At 35.8% G+C, this 16528-nt stretch overlaps 1 protein-coding gene and 1 pseudogene across 1 annotated transcript; both read right to left on the reverse strand.

The window, feature by feature from the left end:
* Positions 1–34: 34 nt before the first annotated feature.
* LOC121323295 lies at positions 35–9387 on the reverse strand. Its single transcript, XM_041264274.1, has 10 exons — positions 9283–9387; positions 6908–8348; positions 6715–6820; positions 6314–6461; positions 5200–5247; positions 4537–4614; positions 3742–3879; positions 3322–3405; positions 3076–3126; positions 35–2626 (listed from the first exon to the last, which is right to left on the reverse strand). Exons 2-10 carry the CDS (start codon positions 8328–8330, stop codon positions 2516–2518), a joined length of 2187 nt encoding a protein of 728 aa, XP_041120208.1. The 5' UTR covers positions 8331–8348; positions 9283–9387; the 3' UTR covers positions 35–2515.
* Positions 9388–10886: 1499 nt separating this feature from the next.
* LOC121323627 overlaps positions 10887–16528 on the reverse strand; it is a 44106-nt pseudogene continuing 38464 nt past the window's right edge.

Raw genomic sequence — 16528 nt, forward strand, 5'->3', positions numbered from 1 at the left:
TGTGGAACACCACTAACTGTAGAATAAACAAATACACCACATACTTTTTATTTTAGTTTTAACATCCAGGAAAAGCCATGCAAACAGCAGAATAAAAGACTTGCACCCAGAAGTATTTGTATTCAAAAGAAACTAGTCTTATTAAATAAATGAATGCAACACTGTCACATCAGCACCCCTTCAGTGAGATGATTTAATTTATTTTTTAAAAACATACTTTTAGCGTACCGAGTGTCAAGCTGCCTGTATGTACATGGAAATATTTATTTTAATGAAACAAACTTGGTCTTCAGATTGCCACCAGGTGCTACTGTGTTTCATTTTAAACAAGCCTAACATTGACACCTAATAGTTAGGTGAAATCAAGTGTTTGTTTTAAAGATAGGTTACTTCTGCACTGTGATTGGAAGGTTATCTTAAGAATACAAACAACAAAAATTGTGTACCATTTAAGTGCAGTTATTAATTGGGTCTAGATTCTGTTCCTGAAGTATAAATTTAAAAAGTGAATAAAACCGCTAAAAACAGGTTGAGGATCCCTTGTGATTTAGAAGCGTGTTGAATTAAACCAACCATGTATTATATTTAAAGTGAACTTTTTTACATGTGCATTTACCTAAAAAAAATGTACGGGAATGCAAGCCTATTCTACCATGCTTAGTCAAACTTAAGTTCAAGACTAGATTGGTCAAATGCGAAGTAAAATCCAGCCTTGCAAAAAGCAGACCACCGAGTGCATCACTGATGTACAGCTGCCTTGGACCAAAGCCTGCTCTACAGCAAGAAAAGGAACACAACCGCTCCAGTAAATTCAATGCAATTTGCATTTTGCGTGGAAACTCATTTAGATGGTCCCTATACTGTATATTTTAAAAAAATGCATCACATTGGACGTTTCTCTTTGAGAAAATGAGAGACACTGTGCAATACAATATTTTTTTTACTTTGTTCTATAGAGATTGGGTTGGGTTTACCATGTTGGATAGTTACAGGAATACCTTACACCCTCTGAATTGAGATATGGTTATTATTCCCATGATGTGTTCTTAATTATCTTTTCTTTTTTCATAGATACTCTGCATGCGTAATAGTCACCAGGATAAGTAACATTTAATAAAAAACAAAAACCAGTATAAAATGTTCACTCGTGACGTGCACCTCTAACTTATTCCTCCCTGAAACAGGGAGTTTGTCAGTGATTTTGCATTGCAAGCGGTCAAGAAATTACAATTTGTATACCACCTTAGGCTAGCTAAGAAACTGCCTAAAAATGTAAATATGTTGGTGCCTTTATTTAATATATAAAATATCAGAGTCTGAAAAATGAGTAATAAATGGATAGAAATGTAAATTCAGAAGTATAACTTAAGCCTCTTTAGTATAAGTACAAATGTGCCAAAGACAAACATTTGAATTGTACTGTACAGTATAACACCCAAACAAATGCTCAACACTAGAGTCCAACATTGAGAAAAGCACTCACTTTTCACTTTTATTTTTCAAACATTTTTCTTTTGTTTACAGTTCAAGTAGTTTTACAGCTATTCCCTCCTTTAAACTCCAAACATTTACATTGTAAACATTGCTGTAGTATACCAAACCTATAGAGTAATAGCATGCTCAAAAAAAAATGTTATCTCTAAATATACATCTGAATTGTTGCTTCCCTATACTTGTTCCACTTAAACCCTTGAAAAATGAGCTGGCGCCAAGTAAAAATAGAACATAACTAACTCCAAAAAGCTATGTCTGTGTAACAGAATGCAGGCACTTCTGTATGGTTATCCTCATTGATAAATAATCTGTTTTTATAGTGCACTGTTCTTAAAAAAAAAAAAAAAAAAAAAAAAAAATTATTCAAGTCTTGGCGGCTTCATATAGCTTAGGAACTCTAATCAAGTGAACAAATGAGTTAAACGCTCTAACAATATGGTAAACATAATTTGGTTATAATTACCTTAAAATCAGCTTGTCACACAAAAAAGATGCTTAATACTGTGCACAGGGCCCCAGATGGACTCATTGCCATATTTCCATGCCTTTAAGTCCAGGCACATTATTGATCAGGCAATTACAATAACTGATTGTAAACAAATTATAAACTTTAACTTGAGGTAACAGTAGGTTTTCACCTTAGCAGACCTTATCCTATAAACAGTACTACATTTTCTAGCCTAGCTGGAGGGGTTCTAGTACAACACTGCATAAAATCAGGGTCTAAAGTCAGTCACCTACCAGTAACACAAAAGCCCAAAGTCTCCCCCCCCCCATGTATTAACTGTATAGTGGACTGTTGAGTGAGCACGCAAGTATCCCTGCTTCCATTATAAAGGAACCTGTTACAATTAAGTTTCACACTCTTAATTGAATTTCACAGAATTAACCAACTTTTCCATAACGTATTTGGTCTGAAATCATATACCCGATTCACTGCCCACTAAGGCAGACACACATCTCTGACTTAGAGAAAACAACACTAAAATGTGAAGGAAGCAATGCCACGGGCAGTTCCCTCTCATTCCAAGAGCCTGCATTCACAAAGCTCCTTATATATCCTTTTTCGTACTTTGGGCATGTCCTCTTGGGAAAACTGAAAAGGTTTTCCTAAGGCCAGGCACTTGCAGTACTGAGGGGAGAAAAGTTACAGTTAAACATTATTGGTATACTGTCTGCCAGAATTATAAGAAAACCACAAAACTTTAAATCCATGACCTCTTATTAGATTTATAATCAAACGGGTGCCCTGGGAATCTTAGTATTGTTTTTAGTCAGGACATGGAAATATTTCCAATGCTACAAACATGCCACATTCTTGTACCTTAAGCCACATATTCGTATTTCAGCTATTGTGAAGTAAGAGCTACAACACCAGTGCTATGGTACCAGGTAGAAGCATATTGTCTTTGATAAAAATGCATATTCTAAACTAAAAGCACAAAATAAAAGCCACGAAACAAATGCTATTCAACAAGATAAAAAGTGGCATATTAAGAGCAAAAAAAGCAAAAACAAAACAATATATATTTTAATTAAATCTGGGTTAGCACTTCTTTGAATAGCTATAGTAATTTTTACCTGTAAAACAAACACGCCACAGTCACTGTCATTGTTCTGTTGTGGAATGCACTGAAAAACAAAATGTAAAAAAGTAATGAAAAGTCTGACACAAACCAATAGGAATAGTCAAACTCTGGACTAGACTTTTAGGTTCCCCATGAAAAACACATCAGGCGACATTAATGATGCATCCTATTGCCCCTAGTGCCAAAAATGATAGTAGACGACATACAGTACAAAAGCCTTCATTTTTAGATACTGCACCTTGCTCACGATCATTTTCCAACCTTTCTGGAAAATTGGCTTGCCCTTCTCTTTAGCTTCAGTCAGCAAGTATCTCAAGATGTTCTTTAAAAAATAAAAAATAAAAAAAAAAAGTTATTTTTTGTAACGGGGACTACTGCAAAAGTTTGGTTTAACCTAACTAAACATAACATTTTAACACTGGTTCGTGCATTTGTCTCACAAATTTAGTAACATCAAAAGTGGGGAACTTATTGTTCAGAATTTTTAACACCTTTAAACTAAAAATGTTTTACAAATACAGTGAGATGAACGCTACTTTAGATAACTGACTCCAGCCATAGACAGCACTTAATATTGATGGGTACAGTACTGGAATATGGTGAAAAATGAGCTACTATATATTTACACAGATTCAGCCCCTAGTAAACTTGGGCTTACCTCAACAGGGTATCTGAAATGAACTCCCTGAGAGTCGTAGAACTGGATGTGCTGGTTAGGCATATCCACAGTGATGAGAGACCAGTGGATCTCCAGGTGAATAGGAATCAACAAAAGGGATTTACTGAACAGGTCTACCTGAAAACAACAAGGATTCAATGTTTAGGGTAATTCCCCTAGAATAGCAGATGCTTTTTTTTTTTTTATATAAAAGAAACAAAGTCTTACGGCATCACTTTCACAAGAAAGACTATGAATCCCTTTTGGTAGCCTGTAGCACTCTGGTGATAGCCAGTAAAACCGCATTAATTCCTGAAGTAACCACACTTAAGGTGTATATACAATGCAAAACCAAAAAACAAACATTTTCACACATCTCCATCGCAGACAGCAACATCATATTTAGAGGTCAGATTGTGGAAACCATGTATTCAATGGTATAGCTCTATAAAATTGAAAACGCTAATTTTATATTACAAACCTACCACTACTTCCTGAATGGTTTTAAAATTTGAAGATTTCATTGATAAGTGAATATTGTATCATTTTAGAAACATACGCTTTGTCAATAATTGATTAACAGCATTTCTGATCATCTAAATACTGGTATGCCATGCCGAGTAGTCTTCAAAAAATGTTATTTGGACCTTGCCTTTTGACTATTCTAGTTACCTCTCTGGGTTTCCATAATAAATTTCCCCACCCATTTGTAAACTCTTGGTATACTTGAGTCTTCAAGAAAAAGGCATACTGCATGCTCCTTTCTGAAAAACAAAAAATGACCTATCAACTTACCTTTTTGGTCCACCTCTTCACTCCTTCATATCCTCTGGTTACAAGTTGTTTATGAAAGAAACTGTTAAAGAAGTGAACCTGCAAAAGAAGCATGAATTAATAGAAGTCACGTAACGTACTTTGCTTCACACCTTACATTTGTTTTGTAAAAATGTACAGTATATAAGCTTAAGATCAGACATAGATCAGTTTTGTACATATTATATCTGGTAGAAAAGATACAAATACCACACAAACCAATTCATAATATGACTCACAAAAAGATGGCTATGAAATGTGATTCAATGAGATTTCAACTCCCTCTTGTTAGACAGCACAGACATTTTTGGATGCTGATGGGTGCCTAGTAAGTTTAAATCCAACACAAAGTTTCTCAGCAACACGTGCATGCACTCCTGTGCTCATGTATAACATTAAAGAAAACAGACAAGCACTCAGACATCTGCACTAAAAAAAGTCCTTGCAAAGCCGGAAAGTGGTTTTAAATAGTTAGAATTTGTTATCCTCAACAATCAGGCCAGAATCGTGGGCCAGCAGGACTTAGATGAGGATGATGATGATGATATCCTCAAGAATTTGTGAAGAGTGGGAATATCTGCACACTATGGTAAGCAAAGTTAAATGGCCACCTTGAAACAAAAAAAAAACAAAAAAAACACTCACCTTATTGGGTACTGCATCCATAACCAACTCACCATACATATTTATAACCTAGGACAGATTAGACAGTATTGAATTAAAAACTGCACAAACGACGGACATATAGATAACATAAGACGCAGCAATTCTGCAGCCAACATCACATTGTTGATGCTTCCCAGAAGTATTATTATTATTAGCTATTTTATTTTTTGGGAGATAAAATAAAACCCAGTGAATTTCACATTTGAGCACACAAACACACACATATATATAATTTTTTTTTTTTTCATATGAGCTTAACATGCAGTCTACAGCACTCAGTATTCCCAGGTGGTCTCCCATCCAAGTACTAACCAAGCCCAACATTGCTTTGCTTAAGCATTGCATGGTAAGTTCGATTTGAAGAGCTTTTTGCCGTCAGACATGTTGCCCAGTGGGCACTACAAGGAAGTAGCTCTTCTTGACCCCCTGAGCACTGATAACACTGTGTAACAATTTTTTTTTTTTTTTTTTTTTTTTTTTTTTAGTTCCTGGGTAGTAAGTGTTATTTCCTAATTACTTATGCCTCAAAAGTATAGAAAATGGCTATTACTCCCCACACTTTGTTTTTGTGACCAGGACAGTGATATTTTGAAATATCACTATTTCCAATGGGAAAACGGGCAACTGTGTGTCTTTTCGTTCACATAGTCAGAAAAAAGCAACATATGAATCCAAATTAACATGTATTTATACTAAAGTAATACAAAAATGACTATGAAAGATTTACAAGCGAGTAGTTTTTCGAGATTTACGATTATACTGTAGTGAACGAAAAGACACACATTTGCCCGTTTTCCCATTGGAAACAGTGATATTTTGAAATATCACTGTCCTGGTCACAAAAGCAAAGTTTGTGGGGAATAATAGCCATTTTCTATACTTTTGAGGCATAAGCAATTAGGAAATAACACTTACTACCCAGGAACAAAAATTGTGTTACATAGTGTAATAATGAAGCGTAATGGAGTTGTTACAGAACAGTTAAAATTAACCATTTATTGAGGCAAAGCAATATATATATATATATATATATATATATATATAAAGACAAATTAAAACCTATTGGATAGGTACAAGGGATTACAATTCTTACCTGATCATTCAGCCAGTTCTGGCTATCCAAAGTAGACAGATCCTCCAAAGTCAAGGTATGCTTGTTATAGGACACTTTGAAATTGAACATTGGAGCATTTGCAAGTGCAGCCTGATACTTCATGATTTCCATGAATATGAAAGGTTTTCTAATATAAAAGAGGAATATATGGATAGACAAATTATTTACTGCCCATTGTATATTCTCAGCCTGCATTTGAAAACTAGACTTTGGGTGGTCAAAGTATGTTAGTTACATTTCGATTTGCTTAATGTACATAAAATACCATGTCAAATTTCTTGGCTCACCTGGTACTACTGTAGTTCAAAGTAGTTTTTCTGAAAGAATGTATAAAAAAAAATCAATATTTCTACAGAACAATCTTTGTCCCCGCAGCTTACCTATCAGAAACATCTTGATTTAAAACCTGTTGTAGATTTTCCAGTACATCATTTTCACTAAGAGGAATAAAACTGCCATATTTCCCATAAAACTCCTCCAGATAATCTGCAAAAAAAAAAAAAAAGTATTTAGAAATCAATAATACATTGCCGCAGAGTTTATTTAAAAATGACAAGTGTGAAAGCACTATACCATGAACAAGTTCAGTAATTTCTTCGTCGCCAGTTGCGGTGGTCAGTAGCTGCACTTTTGTCATGCTCTCACTTCCATCAGATTCATCAGTAAGATCTCCAGCTACAGAACCACGACTCTTACAATACACGTGATCCCGTAACGGTGGCTGGAAAGGGTTTGAGCATGAAACAGGAAGCCCTACCTCCTTGCCAGTGCTTTTATCAGTGTTATTACTCACTGCATCACCTGTGCCATTAACTAAGGCATGTTCTATCTGGTCAGTAGCTAGTTGCCCTAGATCATCTTTTAGTTTTCCACTTTTAGGTGAAACTGCTTTTTTCACAAACGTCTGTTTGCATTCACCACTAGCTTCACTAGCAATGTTGCACATCTGATCCACAGGCTCAGAATTGGGGTCTTTTTCAGCTGTTTCCACCAATGCAATCTCTACAGAGACTGAGGTGTCCTGTGAACTCATTTCTTCTAGATCTGAATGAGTTAGCCCATGTTTCCTAGTTTTATTCAAAGTAGGCTTCTTGTACTTTCTTAATTTTAGCAGCCGGTAACTGTTTGTTTCTTCCACTGTGTCTCCTGAGTCTGTATTGCACTGAGATAAGAAGTTCAGCGCTATCTCTCTTAGCTTTTTCTGTCTGCTAGTGGAAATCCTTGACAAGTATTTCGCTCGTTCTGCTTTTCTGTGCCTTCCTATTGACAAGTTCTTCAATCTACATCGATGTGCAAATTTGAAGAGAGATGACCCAGTAATCCGCATCAACAAAGGAAAGTTTTTGTCTTTGAGAGCTGATCTCACATGCTTCTTATTCTTATTGACAGTATGTGGCATCTTAAAATGAGCTTTCTTATAACTGCTTTTAGCTACCATGGCTGCTTTGTTGTTGCTGTGAATGCCCCTCCCATTCGTTAGAGAGCTGCATGTCTGGACAGATAAAGCAGAAGTGTCTTCACTAGAAATAGCAATATGCCTTGGAAAATGTGCATCACAAGCTGAACTCTCAATCTGTGGACTAGGAAATGCAGGCAACTCTTTATCAGTTTCTTTCTCAGCATACACTTTTGCTTGTGGGTTTGATGTTAAAGTTTCCTCAGGTAAAGTACTGCCATTCTCTATCTCTTCAAGGGCAATTCCTGCTGATATCAGTGTACTGGATTTCTTTGGGTTTGCGTTAGAGTCGGAATTTCTCTTAAAAAACACACCCTTTAAACATTTATATTGGGTGCCTTGCCATTTCTTTTTACGCAGAAACCAATTCTTTCTTCCTTTATTGAAGTTGGAAAAACAGACGCAGCTCGGGTGAAAGCAGAGGTGCTTCAGGATTCCCCAAAATCCATTCTGCCTCAAGGGATTCCTACAAAGTAAGGGAAGTCCTCTCCGCTTCACAGGTACTGGTCTTTGACTGATTTTCACATTCTTATGCTGCATTATGACCCATAAAGAAAGCTGCAGATTGAGTGGGAAAAAAAGAGTATTAAAACAAAATAAATACCCCAGAACCTTTGTCTTATATTGATAAAATACCAACCTTGTGATTACTTAAGAATAAATAGACTTGAAATTACAGTTGCCTTAACTGCTGCACAGCTCGTGAACCTAGACTGCATGGGACCCAACTAGCACAAGTGTGCTAGATATCTGAAGTGTTTACTTCATTCATTCTATATATATCACACACACTGGACCAACTGGCTGCGACTTTATCCATCATTAACGTTTATAAATTCGGTCTTAACAGGACAGCATAGCATCGTGAATCGTGAAATAATTAGATTTTGAATAGTTAAACTTTTTGCATCGCGTGGAAATGTGTGTCAACACCGCCTTTTCAGTTATGACCAACAAGAAAACAGAAATGCAATTTAAAATAAAGAAATGATTTGCACCCTAAAACTAAACAATACTTGCGACATTGCGAACGATGACCTATGAAAGGAGACTGAATTAGACTGCATTCCACATGCCAATAGTCTGTGATCATCATCGATATAAAAGATATATATATATGACAGAGGGAGAGATATCAAATCGAGAGACGTTTTGTTAAATTTAAAACAAGTATTGTTTCAACACATACCTGTGTCTAGACAAAACAAGTATAAAGAAACGTCAGCGTAATCTCACATTTGTAGTACATGTAATCTCAATCTCTTTAGTTCGTACATGCTGCATCTAACAGCAAACAAACATTACAGTAAAAACAAACAAACAAAAACAATAAAACCCTGCGGCACCAAAAATACACCTTTTTTGCGGTGTGTTAACTGCTCTTGTTGCTAAAAAGTCATAAAACAAACTTCGTGCTTGCATTTGATTAGAACAACATCAACAGAGGCTCTAACATTTTAAAACACTCTACATATCATATTATATACCTTACCAAAATCTTGCCATCGTTCAATACAAATGCGCAAAATGACAAACACAGCGCTCAACACCCTACAACCTACAACCCAAACAACATGCGTGTGCGTCTTCAGAGACACACCACTCCTCCTTCCCTCATCAATAATCCCATCATGCATCCCGGCGCCTCTTTAATACCTCAAAGTCATGGGCCGACCCAACACGCGTACCATAGACATCATCTCGCAACAAGCGATCAAACCATAGATATGTATGTGGAAACGAGAACGATCAAACGGATTCCGCCACCTGCAGTTGTGGTTGTTTGAATGCAACAGGTATGGATGATTAGGGTTGTAAAATAGCCAACATTTCCTCAGTAGAAAGCCGTTTTCAAATCTGCAATGTACCAAATGCCTTAAAGCAGTTTAGTTGTAACATGGTGAGGTTGTGTATTTCCTATTATGACGTCTGAAATGTGTTTTGAGTTCTATTTATCCATTATGGAGGAGCTGCATCGTTGTTCCTATAACTAGAAGCTTGCTTTCAGCTCAGGTTTTCGTTATATTATTAGTATTTCTTTTTTAATTCTTTTTTTTTTTTTTTTATCCAAAGCCACTTACAGAAAATTTAAGAACATATAAAAGTATAAATATTACAGGTAATACAAATGCAAAACAAACACATATATACAAATAATTATAAATAAAGAAAATACAGACAACATATATAAATGTGAATTTACAAATAAAGGTTGAATAAGTGGGTTTTGAGAAGACAACAGAAAGCAACACAAGAAAAGTCCTGAGAACAAAAAGTAGCTGGTTCCACCACAGAGAAGGAGCGAGCACTGGAGGAAGGAGAGTGAACAGAAGGCATAACAAGCCAGCCAGTAGAGGATGAGCAGAGAGAGCGAAGGGGAATATAAGGAGACACGAGGGTTTGGAGATAGGAAGGGGCACTATGATGAATAGAGCAAGGGTCTTAAATTGGATGTGAGCAGAGATAGGTAGCCAGTGGAGAGTGCGAAAGAGGGATAAGCGTGAGAGTAGCGGTTGGGAAAATACCAGACGAGCAGGAGAATTCTGAATAAATTGAAGAGGACGGATAGCCAAAGCAGGGAGACCAGTGTGGAGAGTTTGAATAATCCAATCTAGAAAGCACAAGTGCTTGAACAAGGAGTGGAATAAGTAGATCGAAAGGGAGGATTCTTAGGGTGTCAATACTGAAAATACATTACAGAAAATCATGTGACACTGCAACCTTTCAACTTTGTACCAAGCAGGAGGGGGTGTCAGTGTCCAAACGTGAATAGACCTCAATAGTGGAGCCACAGGACTCACAATGATGCAAATAGGATGATCCAAATATCACTAAATGTGTTGCACATACAAACTGTGGCGGCCCTGTTATTGAGGCTAAGGCCTGTTAAAAAACAAACAAACAAAACCACTTTGGAGTAGTATCACTCTGTCTTGTAACCAGTATAGCTTTCTGGTTGTATTTTACAGGATCTCTTTCCCAGTAGCACAGATTCTGTGATAAAATTAATATGATCCATTCCTTTGCCTTTAAACTCCACACCTTTAACGAAACTCCAGTCTAGCAGTTTTGTTAACGCAAAATAAGACATTTCCATTTTTTTTTTGTTAATTTTTTTATTATTACTATTTGAGGTATCGATGTAAACTTTTATACATAACAGCAAATACAATATTTACAGAAAGAAAATATGCTATAATACAAACCCATTTAATGTGAAGTCAGAATAAACACAGAGACATGGCAGAAACACATGATGCAATGTCCACTTGTACCAGCGTTTAAACGCTTTGTTTGAAGCAGAACATGTTTGTAAGAAGGCCAAGTCACATTGTGTACTGCTGCTTTATTTATTACACAATGACATACTTGGTATTGCAAATTGCATTAGGTACTACAAAAGATGAAAGACCCTTATAACAGACTTATAACAAATACAATATGACATTTTAGAATATAACTTCACCATAAAATAACCCTGTTTGTAAACAACAAGCAGCATGATAAATTGTAATCTGATACATGCAATTCACTCAGTCTTACACCAGAGCAGAGAAAAGTAGCAGAACTTGATTCTTCACTAGGCACCATGTACAGAATTACACCAACACAAGAAAATAAGAAACAGGAGTTGGAAAAAAACAAACAAAACAGAACCACCTGCCATAGCATTGTCAGTAGGGTATAGGCTGACCATAGACAGTTAGGGCATCACTGAATTAATTGCAGGGGTGATCTGATAAGATACTAGACTATTTCTTAGGCTTACTCCCCTCCAACAGGGAGGTTGAGGGTGGATATCTGCAGCAAAGTCTGTTCACTACAGAGTCCTCAGTAATTAATCTGGGACATGAAAGCATCTACCAACCAAGCTCCTACTACAGGGAAGGGAGATGCATTTTTTAAATATTTTGACAATACATGCAATCTCTATTTTTGGACCAATACTACGGTGTATTGGACCATTTTAACTATATTTCTAATAAATACATTTGACAAGTTGGACTTAAATATAGTCAAAATTAGATTTACTATTCTTTGAAAGACGCTAGATAAGTTTTAAAATATAATTATTGGCAAAATATTTTGTGAAGATTCATGTTGTAGATAAGACTGTTTTTATGTAGATGGTTAGTGGTATCCTTTTTCATAGCAAAATGCAGTAAGATAATTTAAAGGCACATAGAGGCTTTTCTCAGTATGGTCACAAAGACAAATACCTCATCAGTACTTATCTCTGAACCCTTTAAAGTCATTTCAGTTGACCTAAACAATGACAGATCTAAATAGCCCCACCATTTAAATATTAAAGTATTTCCAATCCTCTCATTTTACACTAAAATACATTTAAGCGACTCACACACACATTAATGACTTAAACAACAACTGTGTTTAGATTTTGAACCATTATGATAAATTAAATAGAAAGAGGTTTGCTTTTTTTTTTTTTTTTTTTTTTTTAATAACACTTCCTGGCAAACTCCATGGTAATCCACTAGAGGGAGCCATTATCCTTGATACAGTCATGTTAAAAGCTGAGTATATTTAAAATAATAATAAAGCCCAATTGTGTTGTCTATAATTGTAATGGCCGATCTAACACATTTGTACGAGGAAAAGAATAGTGCAAGGTACACTACAGAGAGCTGAAATATATAAAGTATGTTCTTTTGTTACAATAAGGTACAATCTTGTGGAACAATTGAGAGAATCAGTATAATGTTCTTAAGCAGATACTGTATTTTTTAATTTTTAAAGTATAAAGACAAAAGTATAAAAATATTAACTACAATACTAATTATCATTGCTAATACAATATTATTTAATATAAAATGAATGTAGAAGCTGTAAGGCTTTTTTTTTTTTGAGTACATTATAATTTTTTTCATTCTTCAATATTTGACTACTGGCAACCCTAGTTTTCATGGAATGGACCTGTATATGTATATCAATAATCATCAACGTCAGGATAATATAGTATCTAAAAAGAAGCGTTTTAGTGACAGGTTCCCATGGAGTTTCAGAAATGTTCATTCAGATGTTTGGGGAGAGGCACCCTGAAAGAATAATATAAAACAAAACATGTATTAAAGCACAGCAGATTTCATATTTAATACAATATACACAATACTTCAAGCATTTAAGAAAGTGCATTGTGCATTGTACATTGTTTTTACAGTTCAAATCCAATTACCTAATAATTGCTGGGAACATGGGACTGTTTCAAATGATGCAGCTTTGTTAAGGAATTAAAGTGGGGAAGCACATTAGGGTTACACTGTTTCCACAGGTAAAGCATTGCATACCGAAACCTGTGCAATGCTAATATGCTTCCCCACAGTTAGCCTTAAGTCTTTTCATAAGCAATTTTTGCAGGAATAATTAGTAAGCAATAAGCAGGGCAAATAATGATTTAGGAGAAAACTAGTGTAACATATAAAACCACACAAAACACGCATGTCAGGTAAGAAATAAAATATTAGAAACAGGGACATGATATAACATATCATTTTAAACACACAGTCGTAAAACCCAAGTACAGCTAAAGGAACTTGTTACAGTTAAGTAATTAAAAAAGACCAAAAAGTGTACCTCATCGGGCTGTGCTGTTTAGCTGTGGGGTCTGGAAAGTCTTGACAGTTGCTGGTCCATTACCAGCCAGTGAAAGCACGTGAACATGGACTCTGTAGAGCGTCACTGGTTGAAGATCTTCAACTCTCAAGAAAGGCTGGTCCTGCAGTAACAAGATTGTTTAGTAACCAACTAGAATAAGCACTGTATGTTAGTAACGTACACATGCCACAGCTGGAATTACAAAATATGGCACCATGAAAAAGATCACCCTGACCTACATCCACCATAAAAATGACATAAGTATAGACACACAAAACATTCCATCATATATCCCTAGATTTTGTTACTATCAATAACTATTGATAAAGAACATTAAAACAGAAGTGTACTTCCAATCCCCCCCAATAAATGTATCCCTAAACCTACTGTACTAAAATTGACACCTGTAAGTTATTGAATGTGTATGTATATACAGTGCCTTGAAAAAGTATTGAGCTCCCATCCCTTTTTTTCACATTTATTAATTATTTCAAATTCTCAGATTCAGAATTTGAAATAGATTTATCTACAAAGCCTTGAGCACCATGTCAAATGAAAAGAAAAATTCTAAAAGCTTTCAACTGTATTTACAGTATAATCGTAAATCTCGAAAAACTACTCACTTCTAAATCTTTTGTAGTCATTTTTGTATTACTTTAGGGATGGGGGCTGAATACTTTTTCAAGGCACTGTATTTCTGTTAATTCTGTGTTAGTGTAAATTCAGTATGTTATCATACCAGTTAGACATACTGTCTCATCTCAATATGCTATTGCACTTACAGGGGACAGTATCCTGGTTTGGGAGATAACTGTGTCCGGTACTGCACTGCTTCTGCTGATCCTGGAGAGCTGCGTCCACCTGAACTGGTAACCAGTCACAGACTCCTGAGTGGGGTGGTTCTGAAACACCTGCCAATGAAACTCCCCAAGGATCGACCCATTTACAGTCTTGAAGGCAGCTGTAAGTTTTTCTGGTCTAAGCATTACTTTTCTCGCCAGATGGTGGTGCTCTGGGATTTGTATAATTTTTTTTTTTTTTTTAAATGGAAAGAAAGAAAACAAAAAGATTGTTGGAAATTAAAGAATAAACTTACTTAAAAAAAAAAAAAAAACTACATTTAACCCTTTAATATATCTGACGCTGAAAATGAAAAAACAAAACAAAACAAAAAAATCAATATAGTAGTGTTTGCACAAAAGTTCAACAAGGTGACAAAATTAGGTGATTATTTGTTATCAGTTGTCAGTTATTTAACACTTTCAGTCCTGGCGGAAGCTCAAGGTTCCACCTTATCTTAGATGCGTATGTTAACATATGATGTCGAAAATCACAGAACCTCACAAGACTCCTAGGTCTCAGTCTGAGGTAGTGTACAAATATATGAAAAAAAAGTATACCCAATAAACAAACAGGCAATCCCCTGTACTGGTTAAAAGTACTGGTTGTGTAGATTTGACAGATGTTTCCTTTTTCCACTTCACTTACCATCTCTTAAGCAGGATAGAGCTTTAGCCCCCTTGCTCTTCACTGAACTGCACTGCGGGGTTGTGACATAGGTCACAGCCTCTGCTCCCCGGCCCATCACAGAGACCGGCTGCACTGTCACCTTGTACTTGCAGGCAAACGCGAGGCCAGTGATAACAAAGTGCGTGCCCTGGAGTCAAAGAAAAAAAAAACTATAACTTGTCAGCTTCAAACAGCAGCTACAAAGAGAAGCGATTAATAAATTAAACGTCTCATCCCTAGCAACCACAGGAGCGACAGGGACTGCTTTATCTGATCAGTCTGCGTGCTTTCTGCTCCATACATCTTCATTAGCTGCTTTAAAGCACTGCAGTTATACATGACAAATTGTTGCCGACAACAGAATGTTCTCTAGCTAACTTACAGGCTTCACTTATGGCAGCTATTTTATGACTGAATACTAATAATTCTGTAATAATATAGAACATTAAAAGATTTCAATCACGTCAAATCAGCCCGTTTCGTAAGATATTTTTCAATGTGCTGTAATGATTAGTAATGACTCATTTGATTTAATAAGGTCACAAAAATGCTATAAATCACAATTTCTGTACAGTCGTGTTGTATTATCCCTTAACTTTTAAATTGCAGTTTTTTTTTTCATATTGCATGTCCTTTAACTTGGGCAACATGACTTACTTAAAAGAAGGCAAACTGGAATTTCATTTTTGCCTATGCCACTATTTACAGTGGAATACTATTGTGTAGTTTTACGTTTCATACACCAGTACAGATTACAATTACTGTCAATGTACTGAACACAAATAAAAAAAAATCACTGAAGTTTGTAAGGGATACACCTCTGAAAACTAAAATAAACTAAACGCAAGTAAACAAAAGTTTCAGCTGGGTGTTGTCAATCAAAGTTAGTTTATTTTAGTAGAGCTGGTACTGAAGGTTCTGAAGACTTATAAAAACAAAAGAATGATCTTTGTGTGAGTGTCTCAAACACTGGCAGGTTTATGAAACCTGTCTGTCAAGTTGAAACCCTATACATAAATCTATAGAGGCACACGAAGGCAAGGGATGAGCCCACTGGAGTGGTGAGATAAGGAAGACAAGTGATGACAGAAGCCTACCCAGACTGTTGTGAAGAGAGCACACCTACAGTCATTTCTCTAGGAACACAACCCCCAGCATGCACCCTCTATAATACTACATAATAACACAGGGTTTAGTTTAAAAAGACGTGTGTGGCCAGGTTTTAGTTTCAGAATATCAGATCCCATAAAACCAAACAAAACCCAATAACTGCAGTTAGTTTGTGCCATTGGTATAATAAAAAATAAAAATGAGATTTCTCTGGGGCGATCGCTGCTTCCTTTTTTTACAGCAGGATATGTGGTTTACTGTGTTGTATAACTTGACTGAATAAGCTATTCAGCCAAATGTGCACACCATAACAAGGTGCAGGACTTTACGTATTTTGAGAAGTTTTACTTAAAAACTAGATAAAATTAAATGTTGAAAATCTACCATTTTCAGATTTAAAAGATAGCGCTACACAAAATGTAAATTGCCTTGATCCTACACTGAAATGCAATGTGAATTTTAATCTTGTGATCCCAAATTACCACAGCCAAATCACTGACAATAAA

Source organism: Polyodon spathula, chromosome 11, assembly GCF_017654505.1.
Source record: "Polyodon spathula isolate WHYD16114869_AA chromosome 11, ASM1765450v1, whole genome shotgun sequence".
Taxonomy (NCBI): domain Eukaryota; kingdom Metazoa; phylum Chordata; class Actinopteri; order Acipenseriformes; family Polyodontidae; genus Polyodon; species Polyodon spathula.

Bases quoted from the DNA above. Each gene is read 5' to 3' on its own strand.
- LOC121323295 (XM_041264274.1), bottom strand. From the start codon at position 8,330: ATGCAGCATAAGAATGTGAAAATCAGTCAAAGACCAGTACCTGTGAAG. The intron at 4,615-5,199 runs GTGAGTGTTTTT...CTTCTTTTGCAG, and splicing joins TGGATGCAGTACCCAATAAG to GTTCACTTCTTTAACAGTTT. The intron at 3,127-3,321 runs GTGCAGTATCTA...TTTGTTTTTCAG, and splicing joins GGAAAATGATCGTGAGCAAG to TGCATTCCACAACAGAACAA.